The sequence below is a fragment of the Peromyscus maniculatus genome, chromosome 14, assembly GCF_049852395.1.
Source record: "Peromyscus maniculatus bairdii isolate BWxNUB_F1_BW_parent chromosome 14, HU_Pman_BW_mat_3.1, whole genome shotgun sequence".
NCBI classification, from domain to species: Eukaryota; Metazoa; Chordata; class Mammalia; order Rodentia; family Cricetidae; genus Peromyscus; species Peromyscus maniculatus.
In genome coordinates this window covers 89,399,799-89,426,759 of record NC_134865.1, presented here as the reverse complement: position 1 = coordinate 89,426,759, position 26,961 = coordinate 89,399,799, and the positions used below count along the sequence as shown (strand labels likewise).

Sequence of the window (26,961 nt, the reverse complement as noted above, 5' to 3'; positions counted from 1 at the left end):
AAGAAGAGATACTGACCCCTCTTTCTCTCTCACTGATAGAACCCAGAGAAAAGCCAGAGGCAAAGCAGGCCTGGTGAGAATCCACAGAGGGGTAGACAAGACAGAAGAGCTGAGTCCACGTATGGGCAGAAAGAGATCATCGCAGCCACCATGACCCTCCGTGACCCTGATGTGCATGGGGAGTTTTCACTGTTCCTGTTTCCTTGGGGCCCAGTTACAATGGAGGAATCAATAATGGGGTGTTTTAGTACTATTAATTCAGTAGTAGGCATCCTGGTGCAGACGTGGAGTTGTAAACAAAAAGCTGGTGGGCTCCTGGCCTCAACCACATCCTCCTGGTGAAGGCTGTGTGAGTCATGTTGTTGTCATTGTTAAGCTCACACTTACTGATGGGCACAAGCTCTGCTCGCAGATGCTGAGGCTGCCACACACAGAGCAGCTCAGAAACCCACCATTGACAAAATACCTGAGCAACATAATGGAGGATGACCCACTGTAGCGAGAGTCTTCAGGGCCTTCATGGCAGGAAGGCAAGGTGGAGCGGAGTGGCTCACACAGCAGTGGCCAGGAAGCAGGAGCAGAAGGCTACGTTGCTAGCTGCCTGTTTCTTCTGATTTTGTTCCGTCTGCCCCAGCCTAGTGGATGGTGTTGCCCACATTCAGGACAGATTCTACCCCTTGGTCAATCCTCTCTGAAGACCTTTTACACCTTGACTGGCTTCCTTATCGCTTCTCAATCCATCAGACAGTCAGGATGAACCACCCACCAGAGCCCCCTGAGTGTGGTCCCATGAGCAGCGCCAAATCACCCAGAACTTGCCAACATGCACATTCCAGGGCTCCAGTCTACCAGCTGTTGAATCAAACCTCAGCTTTCTTACAACATTTTCACCACTATAACCATTAAGATCCCTTTCAGTTTTTCAAAGGCAGTCAGTGACCACAGAATCCCTCTGTCCTGTAATTCTGGGCAGCGATGGTACTAATGCAACCAGAGAAGCAGCAGCTCACACTTACTGATGGGCATAAGCTCTGCTCACACATGCTGAGGCTGCCACACACTGAGCAGCTCAGAAACCCACGGACAAGTCTACAAATGAAATACCTGACTACAGAGCACACGTAAACTAAGAATGCATGCGAAAGCACTCTGTAACTAGAAAGTACTGCACACGCCACAGCAGAGTGAGCACCCAAGCACTGACAGAGTGATCGTGTGATTTAAAATAGCAAGGCAAGGTCAGTAAAGGTGCAAGCACTCAGGAGGCAGAGGCAGGGAGGCTGAGATAGTAAGGTGGCCTGGAATATGTTTAGGAGGCTTTTTCATAAATGGGTGATGTGCCAAGAACAGAGGGAAATATAAAAGTTTTCACTAGGTACTCCTGAAATGTGGTAAGTGTGACATGGTGGAGGAAAGGAAACATTGATGCTGAACTGAAGCTGAGAAAAGCAACAAGTGTCTTCTCCCAATAAGAGATTGCTGAAGTGGGGAAGATGGATCCTCAGGTGACTACACTTGCTGTGCAAGCTTAAGGACCTGAGTTTGAATCCCCAGCAGCCAGGTAAAAAGATAGGTATGGCCGCGGCTACCTATAACCTGTAGTGGGTAGAGACAAGAAGGAAGATCACTGGGGCTTCCTGGCCACCAGCCTCGCTCCCAGTTCAGTCACAGACCCTGTCTCAAGGAATAGGATAGAGTGATAGAGCAGGATACCTGATGCCCTCCTCTGGCCTCCATGGACACACAGGCATACATACATACCAGCTCACATCTGTATGTGCCATATGCACACTCACTCACACCCAAACACACTAAAGAAAGAGGAAAATGCCATCTGTAGGACCCCATTGGACAAAGAAAAGGACTGCCACCATGTCCTCTTCTGACATCTCTAGTAGAGTTTCATTTGTGGCCAAAAAAAAACAGTCTTCTAGAAACAGATTTAGAGATGTGTTCCTTCATTTTCACTGGTTCATGCCTGTGCTGGTTGGGTTTTGTCAACCTGTACAAAACCTAGACATACCTGGGGAGAGGGACTCTTAATTGAGAAAATGCTGCCATAGACTGGCTTGTAGATAAGTCTGTGGGGTACTGTCTTAATTAGTGATTGATGTGGGAAGGCCCAGTCCATTGGGAGTAATGCCACCTCTGGGCAGGTCATTCTTGGATGCTTAGGAAAGCAGGCTGAGCGATCCATGAGGAGCAACCCTCTAAGCAGTACCCCTCCATGGCTTTTGCTTCAGTACCAGCCTCCAGGTTCCTGCCCTGCTTAAGTTCCTGCCCTGACTTTCCTCAGTGATGGACTGTTACCTGGAAATGTAAGATGAAATAAATCCTTTCCTCCCCAAGTTGCTTCTGGTCATAGTATTTTATGAAGGCATTAGAAACCCTAACTAGCCCAGGATTGAAGGGGTCATGGAGAGAAGTACCATGTAGCAGGGTCAGAATCCCTGAAGAGAGCTTTAGAGATGGTTTTTTGTGAAGGTGCAGCCCAACTGCAGCAGAGACCCAGCGTTTTGGAGATGTCACCAAGGGTGGCAATAGCTGTGGAGTGGAACTGGCCTAAGTCTATGGGACAAGCTATGTGTGCTGTGGTCAGGGCCAGAAGTAGAGTCGCCAAAGCCCTTTAGAGCCCAGAGAATCATGAATGGGTCCCAGAAATCTGACACTGAGCTTTATACTGTTGAGATTTGGGGTTTGCTTTGATTCAATTATGACTATGCCCTGATTATTCCCTCTTGGAATAGGAAAGTATTTAATTTATTTTTAATTTTATGGGAGCCCACTGTTAAGATATTTTGGATATTTTAGAATGACTTTGAACTTTTAAAGAAATATCAGAGTTTTGAAAGAGACTTTGGACTTTTAAGTATTGAAACTTTTATTCTGTAGACTTTAAAAGCTACGCTATATTTATTTTGTGATATTAATATGAGATCTTGAGTATGAACAAGAAAGGAAAGGTTAGACTTTAATAACTGATGTGTTTATATATCAAGTTGACAAGGGGTCGACTGCTGGTTGGTTTTTGACATAAACCTAGACATATCTGGAAGAGGAAATATTAATGGAGAAAGTGCCTCCATAAGATTGGCCTGTAGACAAGTCTATAGTACATTTTCTTGATTGACAATTGATGTGGGCGAGTCCAGCTCACTGTGGGCAAGGCCAACCCTGCCCAGGTGGGCGTAGGTTGTCCAAAAAATAATAATAATAATAATAAACAGGCTGAGCAAGCCACAAGGAACAAGCCAGTAAGCAGCAATCCCCCACGGCTTCTGCTCCAGTTCCTGACTTCCTTCAGTGATCAAATGTGACCTGAGAGTTACAAGCTGAACTAAACCCTTCCCTCCCCAAGTTGCTTTTGTCAAGACAGTGACTTAATCAGATTCCTTTCACTTTCAATTGTTCCCTGTGATGGTGTTTATCTTCCCTCCCTATACAAGAAATGAGGTGCATATTAGACACTCCTCTTCCCATTTGTCTAAGGTGTGCCCAAAGAGCTCTGCAGGTGGAGTTGGTGTCTTAATGTAGAAAGACTTCTGTCTGAACTTCAGTCAGAAAAGGGGCAAAATATAAAAATGAACTCCCTCCCTATCATTAATTGCCCTATAGAACATAGGTATGCCTCAAACAGAAACTCAGGCCGTTTGACCTAATCTAGGTCACGTGGCCAATAAGTGATCAACTCACAGAAATGTGTTCCTGCTATACCACAGCCAAACTGTATTTTGATAGATGAACTTCTCTGAGTTTCTAAAAGTCACATCTTCATCAATGTTTACACTTCTGTACGTAACCCCATACCTATACGTAAGTCCATAGCACAATACGAGGAGCAGACTACTGGCAGCGTTTGTTCATTAGTGACAACATCTAGAGCTAAGTGACAGGCCATTCACTTCCTTCAAAGGCAGCAAGAGAGCAGAACACACAATCAGCACAGAAGCCGTATCTGTTGGGCAACCGCAAGTATTTGCACGATGCCTCATAACAGCTTCAGGTAAATGATTTGACAAGGTCGTGTTCAACTGAACAACGAACCACCAATGGGGCTGGAGGTGAAGTTGCTGAACCAGTTAGGAAAGAGTAGAGGCAGAAAACTGCCAGGATGCAAAACGGCTGTTCCTGGGACCTTTTAACTTTACTTAAGGGCTGGTGTGCTCACTGGAAATCCTGAATCATGTTTTCTCTACAGACATTGGCAACAGAGCACAATGAAAAACATGTCACAAGCAAGAAGCCAGCATCCTATAAACAGAACAGACAAACACAGGAAGGATCCCAAGTCACTTCAGGAAAGACCTTCCGACGTAACCACACAAATTATAGGGACCAGCACGAGGGCAAGTCTAAATCTCTGTCATTTTTGTATTAATGAATCAGTTTTAAGAAGCTTGGAGGGGAGAGATTAATGTTTAAATTATACTTAAGTTATTAAAAAAAAACTATGAGGAAGCTAATAATAATTTAGGTTTATATCTGCACACATACGTATACATACACATTTATAATTCCCCTCATTAAAATTTTATTTTGTTTACCTTTAACTTGAATGCTACTGTTAGTTGCTAAATAAGAAAATTTCAATTTATTCCCCCTTTGAAGTGTAAATCATCACCTAAGCAATATCAGTATTCAATGCCCTTAAGAATTGTAAATGGAGAGGTTGGAGAGATGGCCCAGCATTTAGGTGCACTGGCTGCTCTTCCAAAGGACCCAAGTTCAATTCTCAGCACCTACACGGCAGCTCACAAATGTCTGTAACTCCAGCTCCAGGGGTTTTGATACCCTCACACAAACAGACATACATGCAGGCAAAACACCAATATACAAAATAAGAATAAATCATTTTTAAAAAAGAATTGTTAATGGAGTCTTTATATACATATATTTATATTTCATACTTTTACAAATGTGGATTTAGTTCCATGCAGCACTTTGATGCAGTGACATATTGATATTTTATAAACCATGCAGTTTTTAAAAAAATGAAAATATGGCTTATTACAGCTCCTTATTATATGATTTTATACCATGGAGAAACTTTCCTAATGACTGGAAGTAAAGCTGCTCCTTGAAATGGTCATGTTAATGACAAGCTGCAGTGTTAAAACAGAACACTGAGAGAGATTAACTAAGAAATGCATTATTTAGAAAGAGTGTACAGAAAGCCTGTAGGTTGTCTGCTTCCCATGGAGCTAGACTTCCTGGGTGCAAATTTTGTCTCGTCTACTTTCTGCGAGATTGCAGGCAATTTACTTAGCTTCTCTCTGTACAATAAGACATTTTGTCCCAGGATGCTATTACTAGAATTGTTATTCTTCTTAAATTACTTCAAACAACTCTACTTTGTGAGATAGTAGGGGGAGACTTGATGACCTATGGTCATCATCAGTAGTGCTTACTGGGGTTCCCTGAAGCATTTGCTATAGAGGTGAATAATTTCCAATCAACAAACTGATAAAATACTTCAACACATAATAGAATATTTAAAAAAATGTTTGTTCACACCTGAATGACATGGGTCAAATGTTTAAAGAAAGGGAAGATAACGGGCAAAGCAATTATAAAACCATGGCACTGTCCTCTAAAGTTCAAGGAAAACTTTCAAGCCAGGCTGTGAATGGCCAAGGCTTCCAAACAACGTTCAAATTTAGGTCTGCATGTGCATCTGAGTAGCCGGGCTCTCTATGTAGATGAGGATGACCTTGAACTTCTAATCCCACCTTATCCCCCAGCGGAGCTCTTCTGATTTCCAAAGCCCCAGGACTCATCTTCCCTGAAAAGGGGCTTTCACTAGATAATCATACCACATTAAAAAGTAAACATGGCAAAATTTAATTTCCTTAAACCATATTCATATATCCTCAGCTATTTTAATTTTAAATGGTTCATTGACTTCTGATTTCCTAATGTCCATACTTCTGATCTTCTAATCTGTATTTTCTTTCCTCTGTCTTCTTATTTTTGAAGAGACATGAGTCTTGCCATATTGGCTAGACTACCTCCAGCTCCAGTTCCTGCATTTAAACAATTCATTCTCCAGCTCCCCCCACACCAGCAGCTGGGGACTACAGGTATGTGTCATACATCTTCAAGTTTCCTAAGTCTCAAGCTTGTTATTATTAACATAAATTCTGGGTTACAAGAAATTCATTTTCCCTCTTCTTTGAATTTTTATATAGCCTAAAAGAGAATCTTGCTTACTTTCTAAATCTCTACATGGATAATGTGGCACAAAGCTCAGAACAGAATAGCTCCTGGAATGTGTCTCTCCAGACCTTCACCTTCTAGTGCCACAGCTATTATGATGATGAGGTGACTGACAGCTCAAAGCACAGAATTCAGTACCCCGTCCTGAGAGCCACCTCTGAGGACATTAGGAAGAAAACGACCAGTACTTCACACTAAGACTTGAAATGTTTCATGCAGCTACCATCTAATGTGCCTCATGTTATAGTTTCCAAGTCTTGACTTTTTGACACCAGAGAAAGGCCACATTGGAATCAGAGTCACAGGCTCCATTCCGCCTCTGCTGTTCCTGAATGGGTAGTCACTGGAAAGTCTATAATTTTCTAATAGGTGAGCGAGCATGTCTCATCTCTTCAAATGACTACTGAAATTGCAATCCACAGCAGCACCTGTGTGCTTTACCTTTGTATACTCATTTATGAATGATTTATCATTATAATATTGGCCACGCATGCACACATGAAAAGCCAAGTTATCAACTTTGACTATTCAGATACAATTTTACAACTTCTTACAAAAAGCTTCCAGATCTCATGTCATAATGGCATTACCAGTATTCATAATAAGAGCTGTTATTCAATATTGAATCAAAATAATTTTTTAAATCAAAAATACTCCAAGACTTCACCAGTGATTTAGTTCCTCTCTTCCCATCTATTTATAGCTACACAAGTTACCAATTACTGCCAACTCAAGAGACAAGGCAAGTGTGAAATTCTGTTATGCTACCAAGACTTAGACATCACCTAAAATAGTCACTTTATGTTAGAGTATCACATTTTTTTAAAACATGCAATTTGACATTGCACACAAAAGTAAAAATTTTTGTGCCTACATTTCCATTAATACGTTTATATGAGCTAATTTGCCCAGAATAAGCATTCAGTCAGGGAATGGGGAAAAAGTCGCAACTCCAGTGTTTCTAGTGTTTCATCTACACTGTATCTGCACCCAGAATCCTGGAATGTGGTGTCTTCTTACCAAGGAAGGGCTGGAGGCGCCAGCACTTCAGGGCATAGTCCTACAAGAAGGATGGTGGAACTTTCACACTGTCTCATACTTTTCTGTTGCTGTGATAAAAACCACATGGCCAAGGCAACACATGAAAGAAAGCAATTAATTGAGCTTACAGTTTCAGAGTGTTAGAGTCCATGATGGCAGAGCAAAGACATGGTGGCAGGAACAGCTGAGAGCTCACACCTTGATCCATAAGCACAAGACAGAGTACACAGGGAACCTCAAACCCACCCCCTGTAATACACCTCTTCCAACAAGGCCACAACCGTTCCTTCCCAAATGGTTCCACCAAACAGGGAGCAAGTATTCAAACATATGTTTGTCTGGGACCTCACAAATACCCTTCTCTTTCCACAACCAAAGTCTATGGCAAGGGTTGGGGAATAAGAAAGACAAAAAAAGAAAGTAAATGGAGTATTAACTTGCCATTGCATTCTTTTGTTAAAATCTGATGAAATTAAAATAGGATAAATGAATCTACAGTTTCCTTTTTTCCCCAAATAAGTACTTCGGGGAATGACAACTATAGAGGATTTTATTGTGGTAGGGGTGGTTCTTGTTTTTAATGTTTCTGAGACAGGGACTCTCTGTAGCTCAAGCTAACCTGGAACTCTGTAGCCTAAGCAAGACTCTGCAGTCTTCCTGACCCAGAGTTCCAAGTGCTAGGATTATAGATGTGAACCACATGCCCAGCTGTTACTACAGAGTCTTAGAGTTGGTCCTTTGTTTCCTTGCGGCTCACATCTGCAAATTCACCAACCACAAATCAAAAATATTTGGGGGGTGGGAGGACCCACACATACAAACTTTTTTACTCCTTGTCACGAGTTCCTAAACAATACAACAAAAGAACTATTGACACAACATCAGCATCACACTAGATATCATACACAATGTAAATGATTTGAAGTTACATGTGTAGGTTATATGCAAGTACTGTTCCATTTTATATAAGGGATGTGAACATCAGCAACTTGGTAACTATGGGAAGTTTTAGAACTCCATCCCTTGGATGATGGGGACTAACTGTACTTCATCTGAAGTCATGGTTAATAAGAGTTTTAAAATACTAGGTTCAAGTTAGCAGTTTGTCAGCAAGGAAATGCAAGGATGTCATGATTCTCAAATAAGTTCATCACATGTTCTTCTTATCTGCTCTGACTCACCTTGCCTGCAATGCACTTGCCTCCATTAATGGTTTGGTTCTCTTATAGGCTACCTTGAACAGACCAAGTCAGCTGGCCAGTGCATGAGGCTTCTGGATGACCTTTATTATCAAGGTGAGCCTGGTGATTGCTTGGGATATTCTGACTGCTATTTTTAATTTTGGCAAGTACTAGTTACCATTCACCCATACCCATAATGCTTCTCCCCACTCTCCCTGGACCATACCCAACTAGGACAGTGATAGCCTGTTTGTGCTAAAAGGAAAGAAAAGTTGGTCTGGCTTCACACCAATTTATGGGGCATTCTCAGAGTGGCAAGGTGCTATCAGCAAGTCCCATAAACTATAGCAACTTACTGTAAACAGTCTTAGCCCTCTCTGGATGAGAGAGCTAGACAATAAACTCAAAGCAAGGATTGTCCTGTGGGGACTGGCTGCCTGGATTCAAACTTCCCTCCCTCTTCCCACCTACACAATCTGAGATTGTCAGCAAGCCACTTCTGTGTTTCATCTTCCAGATCTACAGAATGCACATAGCTACATCTAACTCACAAAGCTTGCTGTAAGAACTGAAGGAGGTTTCTACCAATGTGTACATGATGCATAAGCTTCTAATTTTGATACAAGTACAGAGAACAAATCATATGCTCAGCTTATAAAGCACATATTTAAAACAAGTATTAAGTGGTCATACTGGGGAAATATGGAGCAGTGTGTATTTCTCAATCAGCAAAGACACGTTTCTGGCTGAAGTGGATATTGCATCATACCCACAGCACTCCAGCTTGAACAGAGAGGAAGGGTCACTTTGTTTCTCTTCAAGAGTATATCAGCTCAGTGGGATTCCTCACACCTACAATCTCAGCATTTGGGAGGCTCAAGGAGGAAGATGCCACATGTCCAAGGCTAGAGGGCTGTGGCAAAGCTTCCACTGTGAAAGCCAAAGGCTGAGCATCACTAGAGGACTGTGGGAAGAGTCCATTATGAAAATCAAAGGCTGAGCATCACTAGAGGACTGTGGGAAGAGTCCATTATGAAAATCAAAGGCTGAGCATCACTAGAGGACTGTGGGAAGAGTCCATTGTGAAAGCCAAGGATGGGGGATCACTAGAGGAATTGCTGTCCTCTGTGAACAACTCAATCACCTGCCTACTGTAAATAAAGAAAGCACTTTAAGACAATAAAGACCATCTCAGAGCCTTGTAGGAAATACCCCAATAGCAAAGACCAGAATAAGCCACTTCCAGCATCTGACAGTGTATAAAAATGGAGTGACAATCAATACCTATTCTACATTAGTCTTGGAAATAGCCTCATTAGAAATATTTTTAAAGAATTTAAAAAAATTAAGGTGGAAGGTTAAGACCAGACACTAAAAGAAGCAAATCATAGGAAAAATGAACCATTCTTAATAATATTTTTTTTAAAGATCAGTGCTCCTTGAACAGATGGTTAGCTTCATGTGTGAAGGAGAAAATGGACATGATACACCAGAAAGTAAAAAGTTTTCTGAGTACTGAGACCATGTGCAAAGTATGTAGGAGACAAGGACACAGTCAAAAAGAGAACTTGCCACAGCAGACTAAAATAGATGCATTAATTCTTAATGATACTTAAGAAAAGAACAACTCTGGTTACTGGTGAGGATTTAATGTTAGGACATTAAAGTATTACTTAGAAAAATGATAAATGGGGAAAAATGGGATGTCCTCTTTTTCCCTATATAGCCTGAATGTCAGAAAACCCAAATAATTCATGATAGGAAGATCTTAATGGACAGTGTTCCAATTAATAAATGCAAGAGGAATGGTGGATTTAGACTGTCCATATGTTTGCATTTCCTAAGGAAGGTGGCTTCATCCATTGATGAGGCTAAAATCATTAGGTGAATGGTAGAATGAAGGTAAGCTGATACCATCTGACCCCACTAATCAATCCTCATTCCTCAAAGAGACATCCAGACATTATGACGTCATGAAATGGCATGACAGACTTGGCACAGCACTACCCCAAAAGGGTACTTCCTTTTGAATTTAATCAAACCTCCATACAGAATTCCCTTGTTACAGGGACAGAAGAATAAGTTAACTGTCACCCAGAGAATCAGCCCAGAAAGTGGGACAGAGTCCTGAACTAATGATCTAACTTGTCTTGCAAATCAATACCATTACAAAAAAAGAAGAAAATGGGGGGGGGGGGGTCTTATAAAATAAAATAGATTTAAAAGCCGAAGAACAAAAATCAACATGTGTCACCATTTAGTTCCTGATTCTAATACTCACAACAAGAAAGGCATCTTGGGAGAACTTGAATATAGGAATTATACTAAGAAATGTCAGCATTCTTAGGAAGAAAAAAAAAAGTCACAAGGTTTGTTTGTTTGACTTATTTTGTTTTACACAGGAGTCGGAAGTTCACTCTGCAGCCAAAGCTTGCAATTGTCCTGACAGATGAGTCTTCTGGCTACCAGCAAGCACAAGCCACCATGTCGGCTCAGAGGAGGGTGGTGGTGGCTGTAATGTCCTCATCAGAGATGGGAGCTGCAACTTTTGTAAGATAACTTAGAGGTTTGCTTTAAATTATAACCCTCCCCCACCACTCACAAAAGGAAGGAAAAAAACAAATGGAACAAGATTGGAAAAACTGCTACTAACTGCTGGTATTTGGGGGTTTATTATACAACTCTATTTAAATGCTTGATGAAACATGTGGGACTCCAGAGCACCTGTCTTGCCACTGATGTTTGAAAGGTGACCGTAGTCTTCCCAAAAAGCGAAGCTTAGCTCTCGTTCTACCTGTCCCGAAAGATGTGCAGAATCTTCCAAGCCAATGCACAGTGAATTCAATACTGTTAGAAATGTCTGAATGGAGGAACGAAGGAACTGTGTTGTGTTAACCAAATGACGGGTTAATTTGTCCCAGAAAGAGATAGTCTGCAGTGTACCTGGGTTGAGTAACAGTCCCCAGAAAGCTGAGGTAGGGTCTGATGGTCCAGATTTGTGGGGGACAGCACAGACTCCTAAATCAGATCTTAGCATGATTCGAACTCTTCACCAACAACTGAGCAACGCTCGGAGCTGCTCTGTTACTGGTGAACTTCTATTAACTGAGTCACTCACCTCCAATCTTGAGGTACGGCCTCACAGTTCTCAGGAGATTGTGAGCCATGATGCCTTTACACTAACATCAATGTCCTAACCAAGGGGGCTACCCAGTTAACCTCGGATGTCCATCACCTACCAACCAGCCTGGATGTATTTTCTATTTGTCTCTTCCTCTCAAACCCCTTCTTCTTATGGACTGTTTATGTCTTCCATACACTTCTTATGTTGAAGTCCAAACCCTTACTGTGATGGAAATTTGGGGGGGGGGGGGAAATGTGATGGAGACCGGCAGTATTTAGATTATATTTCGTTGTGAGGGCGGGGCCCTCATCATAAGATTAGTGGCCTTATATCAGGGTCCTCCCTTTAGTAGCCTTATAATATATCAGTGTCTTATAATGTATCAGGGTCCTCCTTTGACCCTGCTGAAGAAAGGCCAGAGGAATGGGTAGAAGAAAATGGCCCCCTGCAAGGCAGAGCCCTGTACAGAAACAAAATCAGCCTGAACGCTGAGTGTGGATTTGCCAGCATTCAAAACTGTGAGAAAATAAACATCTCTTGAAGTCACCAGTCTGGGGCATTTTGTAACAGTGGCTTGAGCTGCCTGACATTGGAACACATGATTTCCCTTTGTTTTTCCTTCTTTCAAACTCCTTCCTGGCCCTTTGGTGATGGTTCCAAAAATCACAACAGTAGTTGTCCTAGTTAGCATTTTCCAACCTGACACAAGCGATCATCATCTGGGAAGAGGACTTTCCGTTGAGAAAATGTCTCCATCAGATGGCCTGAAGGCAAGTCTGTAGGGCATTTTCTTGATTTGGTGATCTATGTGGGAGGACTCTGCCCACTCTCACACCACTGGGCGGGCTGAGCAGGCCATGGAGCAAGGCAGGATGCTGCACTCCTCCATGGCCTCTCCATCAGTTCCTGCCTCCAGGATGCTGCCTCGAGTTCCTCCCTGACCCCCTGTTGATGGGCTGTAAGCTATAAGAGGAAACAAAACCTTTCTCCCCAGAGTTGCTTTTGGTGATGGTGTTTTATCACACCAACAGAAAGCAAACTGAAACAGTGTCCTCCAAAGCAGAAGGAAGGTAAAACTGTTGAAAAGCGTGAGTTTCAGACACTGAAAAACTTGACTGTCACTCTCCCAATTAAAGAGAGACATTCATTTGAGTTTGCAAAGAACTAATACAATGTATTATAGTCGAAGAAGAGTTATTAAAGTTCATGTTATTTAAAGGACCCACATGCTGAGTAGTTTGCAGGGTCATCCTGCACAGAGTCTGCACTTTAATGAGGCACAGAGTCATCATCCCAGGAACAGAGAAACTGGAGTCAGTGTAGATGGACACTGTAGACAGCTTTATGCAGAAATTTGGGCAATTTCTGTCACAGATTGCCCAGCTGCCCTCGTGTCTTCCATATTCTGTGTCATGCAAAAGCATCTGTCAAGGATAATAGGAACACAATTTGACCTATTTTCCCCTGGATTCTTGCAAAGTCTATAACTCTGGAGCTTGTGTTTATTTACCCACCATATCTTGAGGCCATACTTCCTGGCTTTCTTTGCAAGCATCCTTTATGCCACACAATCAAGATTACTGTGTGGGCAATTCTGAAACTTTAAAAATTTTTCTTATTGCACCAGGACCAGGGAATCCTAAGAACAACCCTTTAAGGTGGCCCAAAGAAGAAAATGCCTAGGAAAGGAGAAACTGAGCCTGGGAGAAGCAGAAGACGTGCCAATTCACATCCATTCCCATCCACATAAAGCCACAACAAAACAAATATTTTCCCCAACACTCAAGTTTCCAAAACAAACCAATGTCACAAGAGCACAAGTCTCCAACTACGATCTCCTTTCAAGGCAGATAGCTAAGACTTCTAGTAAAAAAAAAAAAAAAAAAAAAAAAAAAAAAAAAAAAAGAAAAGAAAAGAAAAAAAAAGAAAAACATCTACATTGTTGCAACTTCTCAGTGAATGCTACATAATGGTCAACATTCTTTTTTTTTTTAATGAGTAGGATGTACTGAGGTAGGAAAGTCTGTGAGAGCCTATGGGTATCTTGAAGACCTATTTGTGCATCCTGAGTGGCTTACGGATCCCCAGAATGACAAGCAGACCCTCCTTTTAACAGAGAAAACATGCCTGGCCTGCTCAGGTCGTGAGATGTATTTAGAATACAAGGAATGCTCCTTCACCAGGAAGTCGTATCTGAACACACCATCAGGAAGTCGGTATTTGAGATTCCCGAGGGTCCTACACTCTCCCACTCCAGGGGGCGTCCCAGAGTACCGAGTGCTGTCGGCGCCAGAACTCGGGAGCTAGAAGCTCATCCAAGCTCTTCCAACTCGTAAGTCTCCCCCTCAGCAGTGGCGGCTGCCAGGGCAGTCCCGATGCCCAGACATTGCTATGAGCCTTCCAAAACAAGCATGCACGTCGCAGGCCACCTGCAAACGGGACCCGCTGGGGGCCTGAGACTTGCCGTTGGACGGGACTGGTTGGACTCAGTCACCGGACACCTGCAGCTTCCCCCTGAGAGGCAGCAAACAGCCCTTCTTCCGGTGATGCCCGGGTGCCCCTGGGTTCGGTCAGGTGCATCTGGGGAGAAGTGTGGCCGGCGCTGCCCGAGGGGCGCCCCCTAACCTCATTATCCCAGGCCCTCTCCAGTGGAGTCCCGCCACCTCCCCAACTTCCAGAGCGTGGCGTCGCGGCCCCGCAGGGCGGCCGAGGGCTCCACGTGCGCGCCCGGGCCACTCACCCGGGCCCCGGCGGCGCTCCGCTTCCTCCGCAGTGTGAGCCCGCTCCGCAGCAGCGCAGGCAGGTCCCTCAGGCGCGGCCGCAGAGACGCGGCGGGCGGCTCGCGCTCGGGCTCCCGGGCGCTCGGGCTGCGGCGCAGGGGCCCGTCAGCCGGGGCGGCCGAGGCCAGCGCCGGGCTCTCGCACGGTGGCTGCATCTTGACAGAGCCCACGGCCATCCTGATGCCCTGACGGCGGCAGCGGCGCCGATGGTTGCTCTCCTCCGCGCTCGCCTCCGCGCCTTCGCCAGGCAGCGAGAGGGCGCGACTGCGGCTCGGGCGCGGGACGCGCTGCCAGCCGCTGCCCATTGGCGCGCGCCCGGCCCTGGAGCCTCGGCCCCGCGCACCGCCCCGGCCCCGCCCAGGTGCTCCCCGCCCCGCCCCACCGCTCACCTCTGGGCGGCCCGGACACTCCCACCGCCTGCGGAAGAGGCCCCGAGCGAGCGCACCGTGCCCTGTGCCTGCACAGGTGCGTCATTCCCAGACTCCTCCTCCCAGCCCCCATCCTCCTCAGACTAAAAAGTCCCTTTGCCCCCAGCCAGGACTGCCCTGGACTAAGACCCAGGAGGCTAAGAGGTCCTCCACCCTCCCGCGCTTTTTGCACAGCCTACCCCCACAGCCGAGTCCTTATCCTAGACTATGCAAAATGCTTCCTGGGACAGCATTGCCCCTTCGGTGGTCCCGTGGGCACGCTCCTCGTGAAAGGGTGAGCGGAGAAAACTTGTTGGGTTTGATGGTGTTTATAGCAAAGTAGTGCAAGTCTGGTGGCCCGAAGGTGAATCTCTGTTAACGTGTTGGAACCTGACCTCCCTGGAAGCCTTCTGCTCTGCGTGTGATGAATAAATGTGCTTGGTAAACTGTAAAGGCTTAGTGCGGTGTGAATCACTGCTTATACAATTCCAGGAGGTAGGAATTGTGGAGCACTGAGTGGAAATCCATTCCAGGAAGGTCTTCAGCCCTAAGGGGCAGTGGATCTGCAACAAGGTCTTTTACCCCCTCATCATTAGGACCCTGGGACCCGCTTTTTGTCTATGACTGGCAAGAGTTGGGAAAGCTGTTCCCATTTAAATTATTTAAAATGGTAAGTAAGGATGTGAAGTCAGGGTTACTATTGTGCCTCTCACACAGTAGATGCTTGGCCAAGTGCACGGACATGTGGTCAGGTAGGGAAAGAGGGGGCGATCAGTGAGTTCTGTCTTAAGGAAAGGGAAATTCAGCCAGGTGTAGATAAATACTGGGGGGAATCAGGTGACGCCCATAACTCTTGCTAATTGCTGAGCGAATGTGAATTCTGAAAACTCCCCAGAAGAGCAACCTAAACCAGGAAGGAAGTCTGCACTGTGCCTTGAGGCTGAGTGGAGAAGACACTGAACAGAAGGGAAAGGGAGCGCCCTTCAAGCAAGATCTGAAATTGTGATTAAAGAAAAACTCCCAGGCACTGTCACACAGAGCCTATTGGACGTGGAGAATGTGTCCTGTTGGAGGAAGGAAGAAGTAGGAGGAGAAATAGAATTTACGTTGGTGACTTACCAGAGAGGCCTCAAATTTTGTCACCTTGGCCCATGTACGTTTACTGGGAAGGACTCGGTAATGAACTTTATAGTCTGCTATGGTTTCCAAAGGTCTATGACACAGATTCATCCAAGAATGAGCGTCCACATCTCTATACCACATCAGACTCTCTTGATTTATGTTACAACACCTAAGCTCGGGTGGTCAGTCACTGCCTTGAGTTCTCAGACTCCCTGTGATATGCAGTCTGAAGGGGGTGGCACCTGGGTCACCGAAGCCCTCCAGGACCCTTCTAACTAACATCCACTCTGATCTGTGGGTGCGTCTGCTGTGTCACCCCCAAGAATTAGCATTTGAATTATCTATAAACTCACTCGGCTACAAAAGATAACACGTGTTCTGTCTCCTAGTTAACATTCTTGGTCTTCACACATGTTCATGCAGCTTTCCTTCCTTTGGCTTTTGGTTTGTTTGGTTGGTAGTTGGTTTGTTTTTTGTTTTTTGTTTTTTTCTTTTTGAGGCAGAGTCTCCTGTATCCCAGACTGGCCGGGAACACCCTATGTAGCTATGTAACTTTGAACTCTTGGCTCTCCTTTCTCTATCTTCCAAGTGCTAGGATCACAGACACACACCACAAAAGCCCAGGTTCACACAGATTTTAACGTAGTTTGAATTGTATGCCATGGATTCTATAGAATAGAACATGGCATATATCTAAAGCACAACATCAATAAGGACCTTTGAGAAGTTGGTTTAGGTTAAAATAATAAGTAATAAAAGCCATGTTTCCTAAGCATGAAAGTGAGCAGGTGGGAATGGAGGAGATAGCTGGGTTGCTAATGTGATTGCCTTGCAAACAGAGGATGAGAGCTAGAACCTAAGAAACAATGTTAAAAAAAAAAAAAAAAGGCAGGGCATGGGCATATTGTCATCCTCTTTTGATGCCAGAGAGGTGGACAGGTAAGTCCCTGGTGATTGCTGGCTAGCCAGCCTTATTTAAAGGGGCAAGCTCCAGGCAAGTAAGAAACACTATATTAAAAAAAAAAAAAAAATGTTAAGAATGGAAGGTACCTGAGGACTGACATCCAAGGTTGTCCTCTGGCCTCCATGTGCATACACACACAGATGTGCACTTACACACATGTGCATTTGCACACACACACACACACACACACACACACACACACACGAGCTATCTGGAAGGGCAGGAATCTATAAATAGAGATTTAACTCAGTCAAACCCACCCTAGCGTCCCTGCCCTTGTCCCTTCCTCCTGAAACACCAGCCTTCTGTAAGGCTGTGCCACAGCACTTGCTGCACTGAAAGGAATATTCTAGATCTGTGTTTTCCAGTCCTTTGAAACTTGTGGTTACTGAGCACTTGAAGTGTGGCAAGTGTGACCGAAGAACTAAATTTTAAACTTTATTTAATTTAAATTACATAAATTTAGATAGCAGCATATGGCTACTGGCTAGCCAATATGGTACCATCCTAGAAATCCCCATTTCTCTCACCCAGCTCATTTCATTTCTCATATCCAAATGCCACCATTTCAATGAGGCCTTTCGTGACCGTGTGATATAACTGCAGCCCTTTCCCAGCCTTTCACAGAGCTTGTTGCCACCCCACAGTCGGCATAACCATTCTATATGTTGTACTGGTTTAGCTTCTTGCTGCCTCTCTGAAACTAGAACCGTACCCTGCAACAGTAGGGGTTTTTTTCCTTCATTTGGCATGTTTAGCAATAGATCACATTCACTGGATAATTGAATGCCTCCATGTATGAGAACTCAGTTTTTCACATAGAGCCTTCACCTGGCTTTTTATGTAAAAACCTGATTTTGTACTATTGAAAACTTAAAAACAGTGGGTCCTGCATATACAAACCCAACAACATTCAAACAAGACCACTGGCCAGCAGTTTATAACTTTTTCTAAAGGCGGAGGTACCAGAGCTGACGATTTTTACCTTGGAAATGGCATCATCAACATTGACACTTGTGGACATGCCTGTAGTGAGAAGCCACAAATTAGACTGGCTTTTGGTAATGAGCAGAAATTGGAGATCTGGAAGGTGGCCCAGACGGTGAACTATCTGCACTGTAACGAGGGCTGAACTGTTGTGGGGTGGGACAAAAATGACTGAGGTGGTGGATGGGACAGAAAGGGAAGAGGACACAAAATCACTTCCCATGGTGCAGCAGACCATGTTTTGTGAAGGTGACCATGGCAGTGTCTCCTGCTGCCCCAGGTCTACAGTGGGACCTTGGCACCCTCCCGTGAAGACAGGGGGTCTATTTCTCTCCTTCCTTCCATTGGAACAGGCTTGGGAATGCATTGGCCCATTGAGTTCACGGGGATGACTTCACGAGTTCTGTACATAGCCCTTACCGGCCTGGCAGCATCCACTTCCTGCTGTCTTAGAACACTTGTTCTTAGAATGTGCCCACTCAGAAGCCAACGGCCTTGCTGTGAGGAGCCCAAGGGATGTGGAAAAACACTATGTGGAAGAGTTCTGGCAGCTGAATTCCCATTAGATAGCATTATCAGTTGTTGACCATCCACAAGCCATTTAGGATGTCCAGCCCAGGCTAGTCCAGCACTTGAGGGCAACCAAACTTGAGAGACCTAAGTAAGAACTACCCAGCTGAGCACCATCAACCACTGAATGATGAGGTAAAAGAATACATTGTATTAAGCCCTAAGTTTAGAAGTATTTATTTCATAACTATAGATGATCAAACACATGGGCAAAACAGTGTATGATTAAAATGAGGAAATTTCTTTGCTGAGAAGGAGGTACCTGCATAAAGTAACTGTAGAAATGTCTTGCCTGGTGTGGTGGCACATGTCTGTAATGCCAGCCAATTAGGCAGAAGGATTATAATTTCAAAGACAGCCTGAGCTATATAGTAACACTCTGTCTCAGAAAATTCAAAGGCTAGGGACACAGTTCAGTGACCCAGTGTTTACCCTGTGTGTGCAAAGCCCTTGGTTCAATCACTACACCAAGAGAAAAATATTCTTGAAATTGGCCAAAAAGAAAGAAAAGATAGATTTTTCATATATATACATACATACATACACACACACATTGAAAGTGTCTTGTCTAATCAAACAGAAATTTAATGGCACCATAGTTAGAGAAGTCACCAAGACTGGGCAAATGGGTTTGTGGGCTTTGTTTACATCAGCTGAGTTAGAGGCACCTGAGTAAAATGCAGCCGATGAGAGGACTACATGGAGAAACTTATGAAAACGGACTAGAGATGTGTGTTTGAGTTCAAAAGTACAATGGAAGTATGTGTCAGTGTTCAAAAGCATGATGACTGGGTAGGGGTGGACAGGGGTTTGTAGAGAACATTCCACAGATGACTTTGCATCCCTGGTTGTGTGGAATTCAGGACAGTGATGCTCCTGGCTTTTCCTCATTTGATTATATGGTCCTGTGTGATTACCACAAATACCAGGACATCGTTGATACATGGGTTTCCTTTGTATTCCTCGTATCCACTGTTCCCTGTCCACCTGCTTGTCTTTGGGCACAATGCCAGTCAGGCTCATGACGCCTTTCACATCACAGCTACCAGGACTTTGAAATGTCTTCTTTGTAGTGCAATCCTTCTTACATAGCCAGTTTTGACATTCGCCTCACTGAAATAGTTTATATTGTTTTATCAGTTTTCAAAAATAAACATGCATAATTTCTCTTTTTACTCACTCGGCCAACATCCCAGCCTGTAATGACCAAAATAGACAAATCTGAGCCTGGCCTTTCTGAGGATCAAAGCTGAGTAGGTAGGTGATCAGGAGACAGATTACTTCACACAAAACTCATTTCCCAGACTGCCTTACTGAGAATGCCAGAGAGAACCATGTGTGTACTAGATACTCATGCTATTTTTGTGGGTTTTTATGAGATGAATATGCAATTGAGAGAAATGTAGCAAAATAACGAAACATGTTTCAGATCTAAAATGTTAGGCTTACTTTATTTTAGTTTTCAAGAGTCACAAATAGAACTATCTGCCCTCACACCGCTCATGACAAACCTGTGTGGTACAGTGCTGTTATTTTTGAAGTGTATATCATGCACTATGCCTCATGCAAATATTCCCCTAGGGGGTGATAACATTTCCATGTCCTATTTGCATCAGTAGCTCCAGTCAAAGAGAGTGCCTGAATGGGATAGGTGCCAGGATGGATGTTCATCCACATAAGTTCATCTTCTATTGTTGTACTGATAGCCTTGAAACAAAATCTCTTTGTGCTTTTCCATACACTGTGTATGACTGTCACCCTGGAAACTTTTTAAGTTAGATGTTCAAAGTCATCAGGCCCTCTTACATATGTAGGCATTTTTGCAACAACAGATAATAAAGGAATGAACATCTTGCATGATCAAATGCCCAGGATGACAAGACAGTAATGAAAGAATTAATGTAACCACTAGACAGCAACCAACCCAGGCCAGTCCTGTCCCTACTCTCTCCTCTCTGCTTAAGGAAATTTATGCATCCTTCCACACACCAAAGGGCACTTCCTCTTGAAAGCCTTCTCTATTGTTCCCATTTGGGACTCATCCTTCCTCCAGAAAACATTGATATTTACCTACACTGCTGCCCTAAGTGAAGGAAGGCAATACAGAGGTCTTGGCAGATGCAGATTCTCTAAGGTTGTGAGAAAATACATCACCCCAAGGGTGATGGGAGGCTATAAATGGACTCCAGATGGTGGCATGTTCAGATCAGCAGGGAAGGAAGATGATTTTAGCATCAGTATATAAAGTGCCTTAGCATAGGGAGATGCTAAACACTGGAAAGCCAGTGAATTAGGCTGCAAGATCCCAGGCATGAAGTGTTAAAAGACTAATCCCTAAGATCGAGTCAACAGAAGTGGTTCCTGTGCTTCTCGTGTATTTGTACGTTCTGTGTGCGCTTTCTGTGAGGTAATGTTTGTAAGGCTGCAAACGCCAGAGCACTGCACCTGTGGCCCTGTCTTTCTGCTAAGAGAGAAAAGGAAGAGGCAAAAGGCATCCGGAAATGGGAAAGGAGACAGGAAGTCCAACTTCAGGCCACACAGACATTAAAGACCTTTTTATTTTGTATTATTTTTGTTTGTTTATTTGTTTGTTAGAGTCCCTCTCTTTCTCCCTGTCTCTCTGTCTCTCTTTGTCTTTCTCATTCTCTTTCTCTTCCTTTGTGTGTGTGGGGGGAGGGGAATGGCCTTGAACTCACTATGCAGTCCAGGCTAGCCTCAAGCTTGGCATCAATCCTCCTGCCTTAACTTCCCAAATACTAGGACTACAGATATGTGCCACTGTGCCTTGTTCCCCAAATTTAATTATACAGCAGTCTAAGCTGGGCATGGTGTGGTACATCTGTAATCCCAGTACTCAGGAGGCTGAGGCAGGAGGATCATGAGTATCAGGCAAGCCTGAGCTGTATAGTGAAAGCTTGTCTTAATAAAACCAAAGAAGGATTGAGAACATGGCTCAGTGGTTTATCATTTACCTACTGTATGTGCAAAGCCCAGGACTTACTGCCAGCACCAGTGGTGGTGGTGGTGGTGGGGGAGGTGGAAGCTACTGGTGAAATGCAGCAGTTCCATTTCTTCTCAGTTCCCATTTTCCACAGTTTCAGTTACTAGCAATTACATGGTCTGAAAAGATGAAATGGCAAATTCCAGAATAAGCAGTTTTGAAATGTCAAATTATACACCAAGCACCCTGATGAAATCTCATGCTGTCCTGCTGCATTTTCATTCTAGCTGCGTCTCCCTGCAGGATACACTGCTCGTCTACTGATGTCACTGAGTAGACACCCAACACCTCTTGTGGTTTGCGTAGGAAGTGTTCCCATCTAAAGGGCCTTGGTGAAATCTTGCTCCTGCTAGGAACGGTATGGAGAGGCGGCAAGTCTGTGAGGGCAGTAACTTCATCCACTGTCTGTCTGTCTGTCTGTCTGTCTCTCTCCCTCCTTCCCACACCCCTCTCTGGTTTCTGCCACCATTATGCCAGCCTCCTCAGCCTTTTGAGATTCTCCTCACCGTGGTATCTGCCTCACCACAAACAGAAACAATGGAACCAGGTAGCTGTCAACCAAAAGCCTGTCACTGTGAGTCAAAACGATCCCTTCCTCCTTTAAGCTGACTTATTCAGGTATCTCATCACCATGATGAAAAGTGACCAACCCAGGTGGAATGCTTGGCTACCAAATGAACTGTCGCTGCACCACAGAGCTTGTGCTCAAGTAACCCTTACTTTACTTGACACTTTGGACTGTTGTATGTTGCTATCGCCCTCTTCCTGTGCCTCCTCTGTTGAGTTTCTCATAAGAAGAAAAATGTCATAATCATAGGGCTCATGATATCCATAGTTTCAGTTATCCACTGGGGATCCAGGAACATGGTCTGTGAAAACTGACCAAAGCCAGGCACAGAATAAGCCCCAAGCAAACCTATCTCAGAGGATATTGGAATCATATATGAGGTCAATTGACTTGTGAAGATCCGGATAAAAAGATATACATCTGGGCCAGAGAACATTGGGAACAGCTGTCTTCAAGCTCTTTAGCTGGAAGAGATGGCAGCACCCAAGGGGGTGGTTTTCAGATATTATGAATAGGATGAAGGGTAATTAAAGTCGCCCTATACAGAGTTAAGACCGGCGGACACTACAGGAAAAAAGCTTTGTCTCAACATGGAAAAGTCTTTTGTGTCCATTAAAGTGCTACTGAAACCAAGAATGGCGGCTGTCCGTGTCAAATGGGGAGATTAGAGTGGGCTCAGAAGGATTGTGTTTCATCAGCTGGAGGATTGAACTAGCTGACCTGTGACATCGTTTCTAATCAAAGATACAGTAATTTCACTAACCTTGGTGCACAGGAAGGGTCAGGAGTCTCAGTGTGGTCTAGGCACACTACCGTTGTTCAGGACACTTTGAAGGGCTCTGAGTGGGTCTTTAAAAAAGAACGTTATGCTGACAATATAGCTCAGGGGGTAAAGATGCTTCTAAACCTGATGATGTGAATGTGACCCAGGAACCTACTTGATGGAGAGAGAACCAACCCCAAGCTGTCCTCGGACCTCCATTCATAAACTATGACAAGAGCACAACTCTCCAATAAAAAGGAAGGAAGGAAGGAAGGAAGGGAGGGAGGGAGGGAGGGAGGGAGGGAGGGAGGAAGGAAGGAAGGAAGGAGAAAGGAAGGAAAGAGGAAGGAGGAAGGAAGGAAGAAGGAGGAAGGAGGAAGGAAGGAAGGAGAAAAACAATGACCAATCCCTTTTTCCTTTATCCTTTTTCCCTCTGCAATGCTAGAGGACAAACCCGGGAACTTACACAACCCAGGACAATGCTCTGCACTACACTGCCAGCTCTCAACCGGTTCCTGTTATACCAAAGGTCATCTGCCCCTTCGCTCTCCTTTTCTCCTGAGTACAGGAGGTGCTTCCCAGAGGCCGCAGGTATGAGTTGTTGCAACAGACAGAACATGGGAACAGATAGGAGATGTATCTATCCAGGCAGGCATTAGAAAAATTAACAAAATAAACACAGTGCCACTGTGTTCACTAAATTTAGTTTTGTTTTAGAAAGCACTGTCTTTTTCCCCATATAACATTGCATGTTAACTTACAATTGGTTTATTAAACAAATTAATAAACGGTTTTTTCATTTTTAATTTTAAACTTTCATATCGTAAGTGTCCATAGCTAGAAACCACATAAAACCTCTTTGGGGTCCTATACAATTAAAAAAATATAAAGGGTTACTGACCCCCAAATAATTGAGAACTACCATTATAAGGTATAGTTTTAAAATCTGTGATAATGAGTGAAGGGAGATAAGAACAGGCTAATACGTCCCTCTGCATCCCCACTGCTCAGCTCCCTTCACGAAACTGTAATGCAAAACCAGAGTGGATAGAAGGGTGTCAGACGGACCTCCTTTCAAGTCCAGGGTTTCTGCTCTCTAATCACGGCTCCTAGCGTTACTTGGGTTTTCTCCTGTCTCGGTTTCTTGTCCATGTCCTGTTCTATGGAAGAATGCTGTCAGGCTGTTGAGAGATTAAATATGCGGAGTGTGGTGCCTCCTAAGCCTCAGCGGTGCTGCACTTGGTATCTCTGTGGCTGGAGCTGCTCTGCTTTTACCCCAGAGCCCCAGGGAAGCTGCATAACCTGATGGGCAAACGGTGTGGAGTTAGGGTTCCTATCACCCTTCTTTCCTCACTTGCTTCCTGCTCTAGGCAAACCCCAAACCTGCAGACAGGTTATTCCTGAAGTGCCTTCTTTACTGCCAGCTGCCCGGGAAGGGCTCTCCTGGCCTCTCCTCCTGCTGCAAACCCAGCTGTGAGGAGTAAAGTAATCCTGACCACGGATGGAGACACCCGGGTCAAGGCTCCCATGGGCGAGGTACTGACTCTTTGACCTTGGCCCCACACTTCACCTCTCTGTCTGTTTCCTTGTCTATAAAGTAAGGATAATAAAAGGCAATGTGCAGATGGTTTTAAAGGCTAAAGTCAACAGTGCTGCGAAAACACCTGTAAACTGGAAGAATGGGAATGAGTGCCAGTTGCTAACAGTTCTCACCTTGCCTATGTTCAGAAATGGTGGGGACCAAAACCCCACAGGGACTCTAATTCAGACGATGAAATGCACTTCACAACACATATATGCACAAGCCTGCATATACGCCTGTTTGCTGCTCACATGAAAGTTGCATGTATTTTTACAAGCTTCAGTAATCTTTCTGATTTATTTTTTATTTATTTTCTTTCTAGAGCTTTATACCAAGCCCAGCAAACACTAAGTCTTGTGTCAATGTTTTATTTCTAAATAAACCTCACTTAATGAAGTTTTATTGATACGAGCAGCAGTAAAGGATTTTCTTTAAACTTGTAAAGTGGCCCTCACCTGAACCATCCGGTCCCCTGGGAGGCAGGGCTATTAGAACAGCATCTGAAAGGGTGACCATTCCTAACTCCGATTTAACAAGGTGTTAAGTAAATTTTTTTAATCTGCTGCAGACACTCTTTTTATGTCTATTTGTTTAGAACTGGGAAGAGCTGTTAGTCATAAACTTTCTGCTTATTCCTGGCAAAATATCAAAGCCATCAATGTCAAAGTCCAACAACTCTGACTCAGTTCTCCAGGCTGGGGCAAGTCATGATTGGCTGGAGCTCACAGGGCTGTCTGCATGAGTGTTGTTGTTGATTCCTCCTCAGCTATGAACTTCCTGGGGACTAATGTCGTTCCTTCTGGGTATTGCAAAAAACTCTCATTATTTACTGTACTGGGAACATTACCCCAAACTCTAATTTTATAATTCCAATCAAAACTAATAGTGTTTAACTTTTTTTTAATAGATAGATTTGAAATATTCTTTCAGAAACCTATAGCAATGGAGTCAGACACTTAACTTAAAAAGGAAACCAAGGAGAACAACAAAGCTTATTGTAAAGTTTTGCTTCTCTTGCTCAAGATACAAGGACAAGATAATTTTTAGGTCTCTATTTATAATATAGACATTAGAAAAGAAGATAAAATAAATCAGAGCAAGCACACAACAGGAAAGGTTGGGGAGCATTGCTATGTATTACCTTACTTACACCTTCCTGAGCATTGCCCCTTATGAGTTCTAACTTCACATAAGCATCTCAGAGGACCAGGCTGGCTGGAGTCAATTTCCCTCTGCCTTTAACTAGGTAGGAAGTTGAACAGAGCATTGTCTTTGACCTCAGTGCCTTGTTTGCAAAATATAAAATAGGAACTGTCTTGTAGAATTATTTAGGAATATGTGCAATATAGATAATTTAAGAATTATATGTAGAATCATGCTGTCACAGTCAGGAATATAAGCATATTAATGATTATTTTCTGTGTTGACTCCATCCTGAGGAGCATGAGCTTCAATTAGTTGGAAAATCCTGAAGTTATGTTTTTTTTTTTTTTAATGCCTGTGAATTTTGCAGGTGGGAGAGACATGAGCGTCATCAGATTTTCAAAGTAGGCAATCCAATAAGGAAATCTATAGCATCTATAAGGCCTATATCGTAAGGGGAGGGGAGAACCTAAGTTCCTAGATGGAGCGTGTAGAGACAGAACAGAGTCTGTTGCTCCATCTACAGAGAGGCCTTTGTTATGAGCGTCTCCACAGCTTGAAAGGTTGCTTCTTGTCTCAGAGGATGTCTAAGGAGGTTCCCACCACCACGGTTGAAAGATAGAATCTGAAAACGGAAAGAATTAGACTCTGCGTGTCCATCTGTGCTGGAAGGGTCTGAACAATGGAAATTCAACAGATCACTTTATCCCATAAATGCTCGGAAGTGACAATCACCACAGGCTTGGATGTGAGACATAGGGCAGGAAAGCAGAGAAGGCGTTTTCGGGAGGCCGCTTCATTTTCTGTTTCCATGCTGCCTCTGTGGACCTAAGGCAGAGGAGATCCTCCAAAAAAGGGAAGATACAAACGGGACGGCAAAGCTGTGTTACTCAATGATGATTCTCAGTGACTGGTTGGTATGCGCTTGGAATAACTCTGCCATGACAACAGGTAATCCTCAGACAATTTCAATCCCTAACAAGCGGGCAGAGCTGTAGCTTTTCTGCCTTGTCGTTTGCATATTAATAACCCTGAAAAGACTAAATAATTGAAGCTGCCTTGTTTGAAACCTACTTTATTATCCTCAGTTTTAAGTGACTGATTCTGTCTTCCGTCTGGATTGTGGTAGCTTCATGGAATGCGGCTCATTGGTTCAGAGATTACACCATTGGTTCACATTGCACATCTTTGGAATCAAACTATATATCATGTTCATTTTGTCTCAGGGATGATAGCAACATTTTTTTTCTGATTTAATCACAGCACATGTCCATTAACTAATCAAACAATATGTACAGAACCATGCTCAGTCCTGTGGTGCCTACAGATGTAGATGACAGAGTCCATTCTCTAAAATCTAATTAGGAGAGTCAGAATAATAACACACACAAAAAGGGAGGAAACTAGCTGCGGGGGTGTTGGTGGAGTATCTACCTAACACATACAAAGCTGTGGTTCAATCCTCAGCATGGCAAAGGCATAGTGGTTTATTACCTGTAATCCCAACACTCT

General features: G+C 43.9%; 1 protein-coding gene across 2 annotated transcripts in view; it reads right to left on the bottom strand.

Annotated features, from left to right (window-relative positions):
* Window positions 1–14,618, bottom strand: part of Rapgef5 (Rap guanine nucleotide exchange factor 5) — a 237,618-nt gene extending 223,000 nt beyond the window's left edge. For both annotated transcript variants that reach the window (XM_076551566.1, XM_076551568.1), the window contains exon 1: window positions 14,303–14,618. In XM_076551566.1, the coding sequence (XP_076407681.1) occupies window positions 14,303–14,518 (216 nt within the window). In that variant the 5' untranslated portion in view covers window positions 14,519–14,618. The remainder of the gene's footprint in view (window positions 1–14,302) is intronic.
* Between the last annotated feature and the right edge of the window lie 12,343 nt (window positions 14,619–26,961).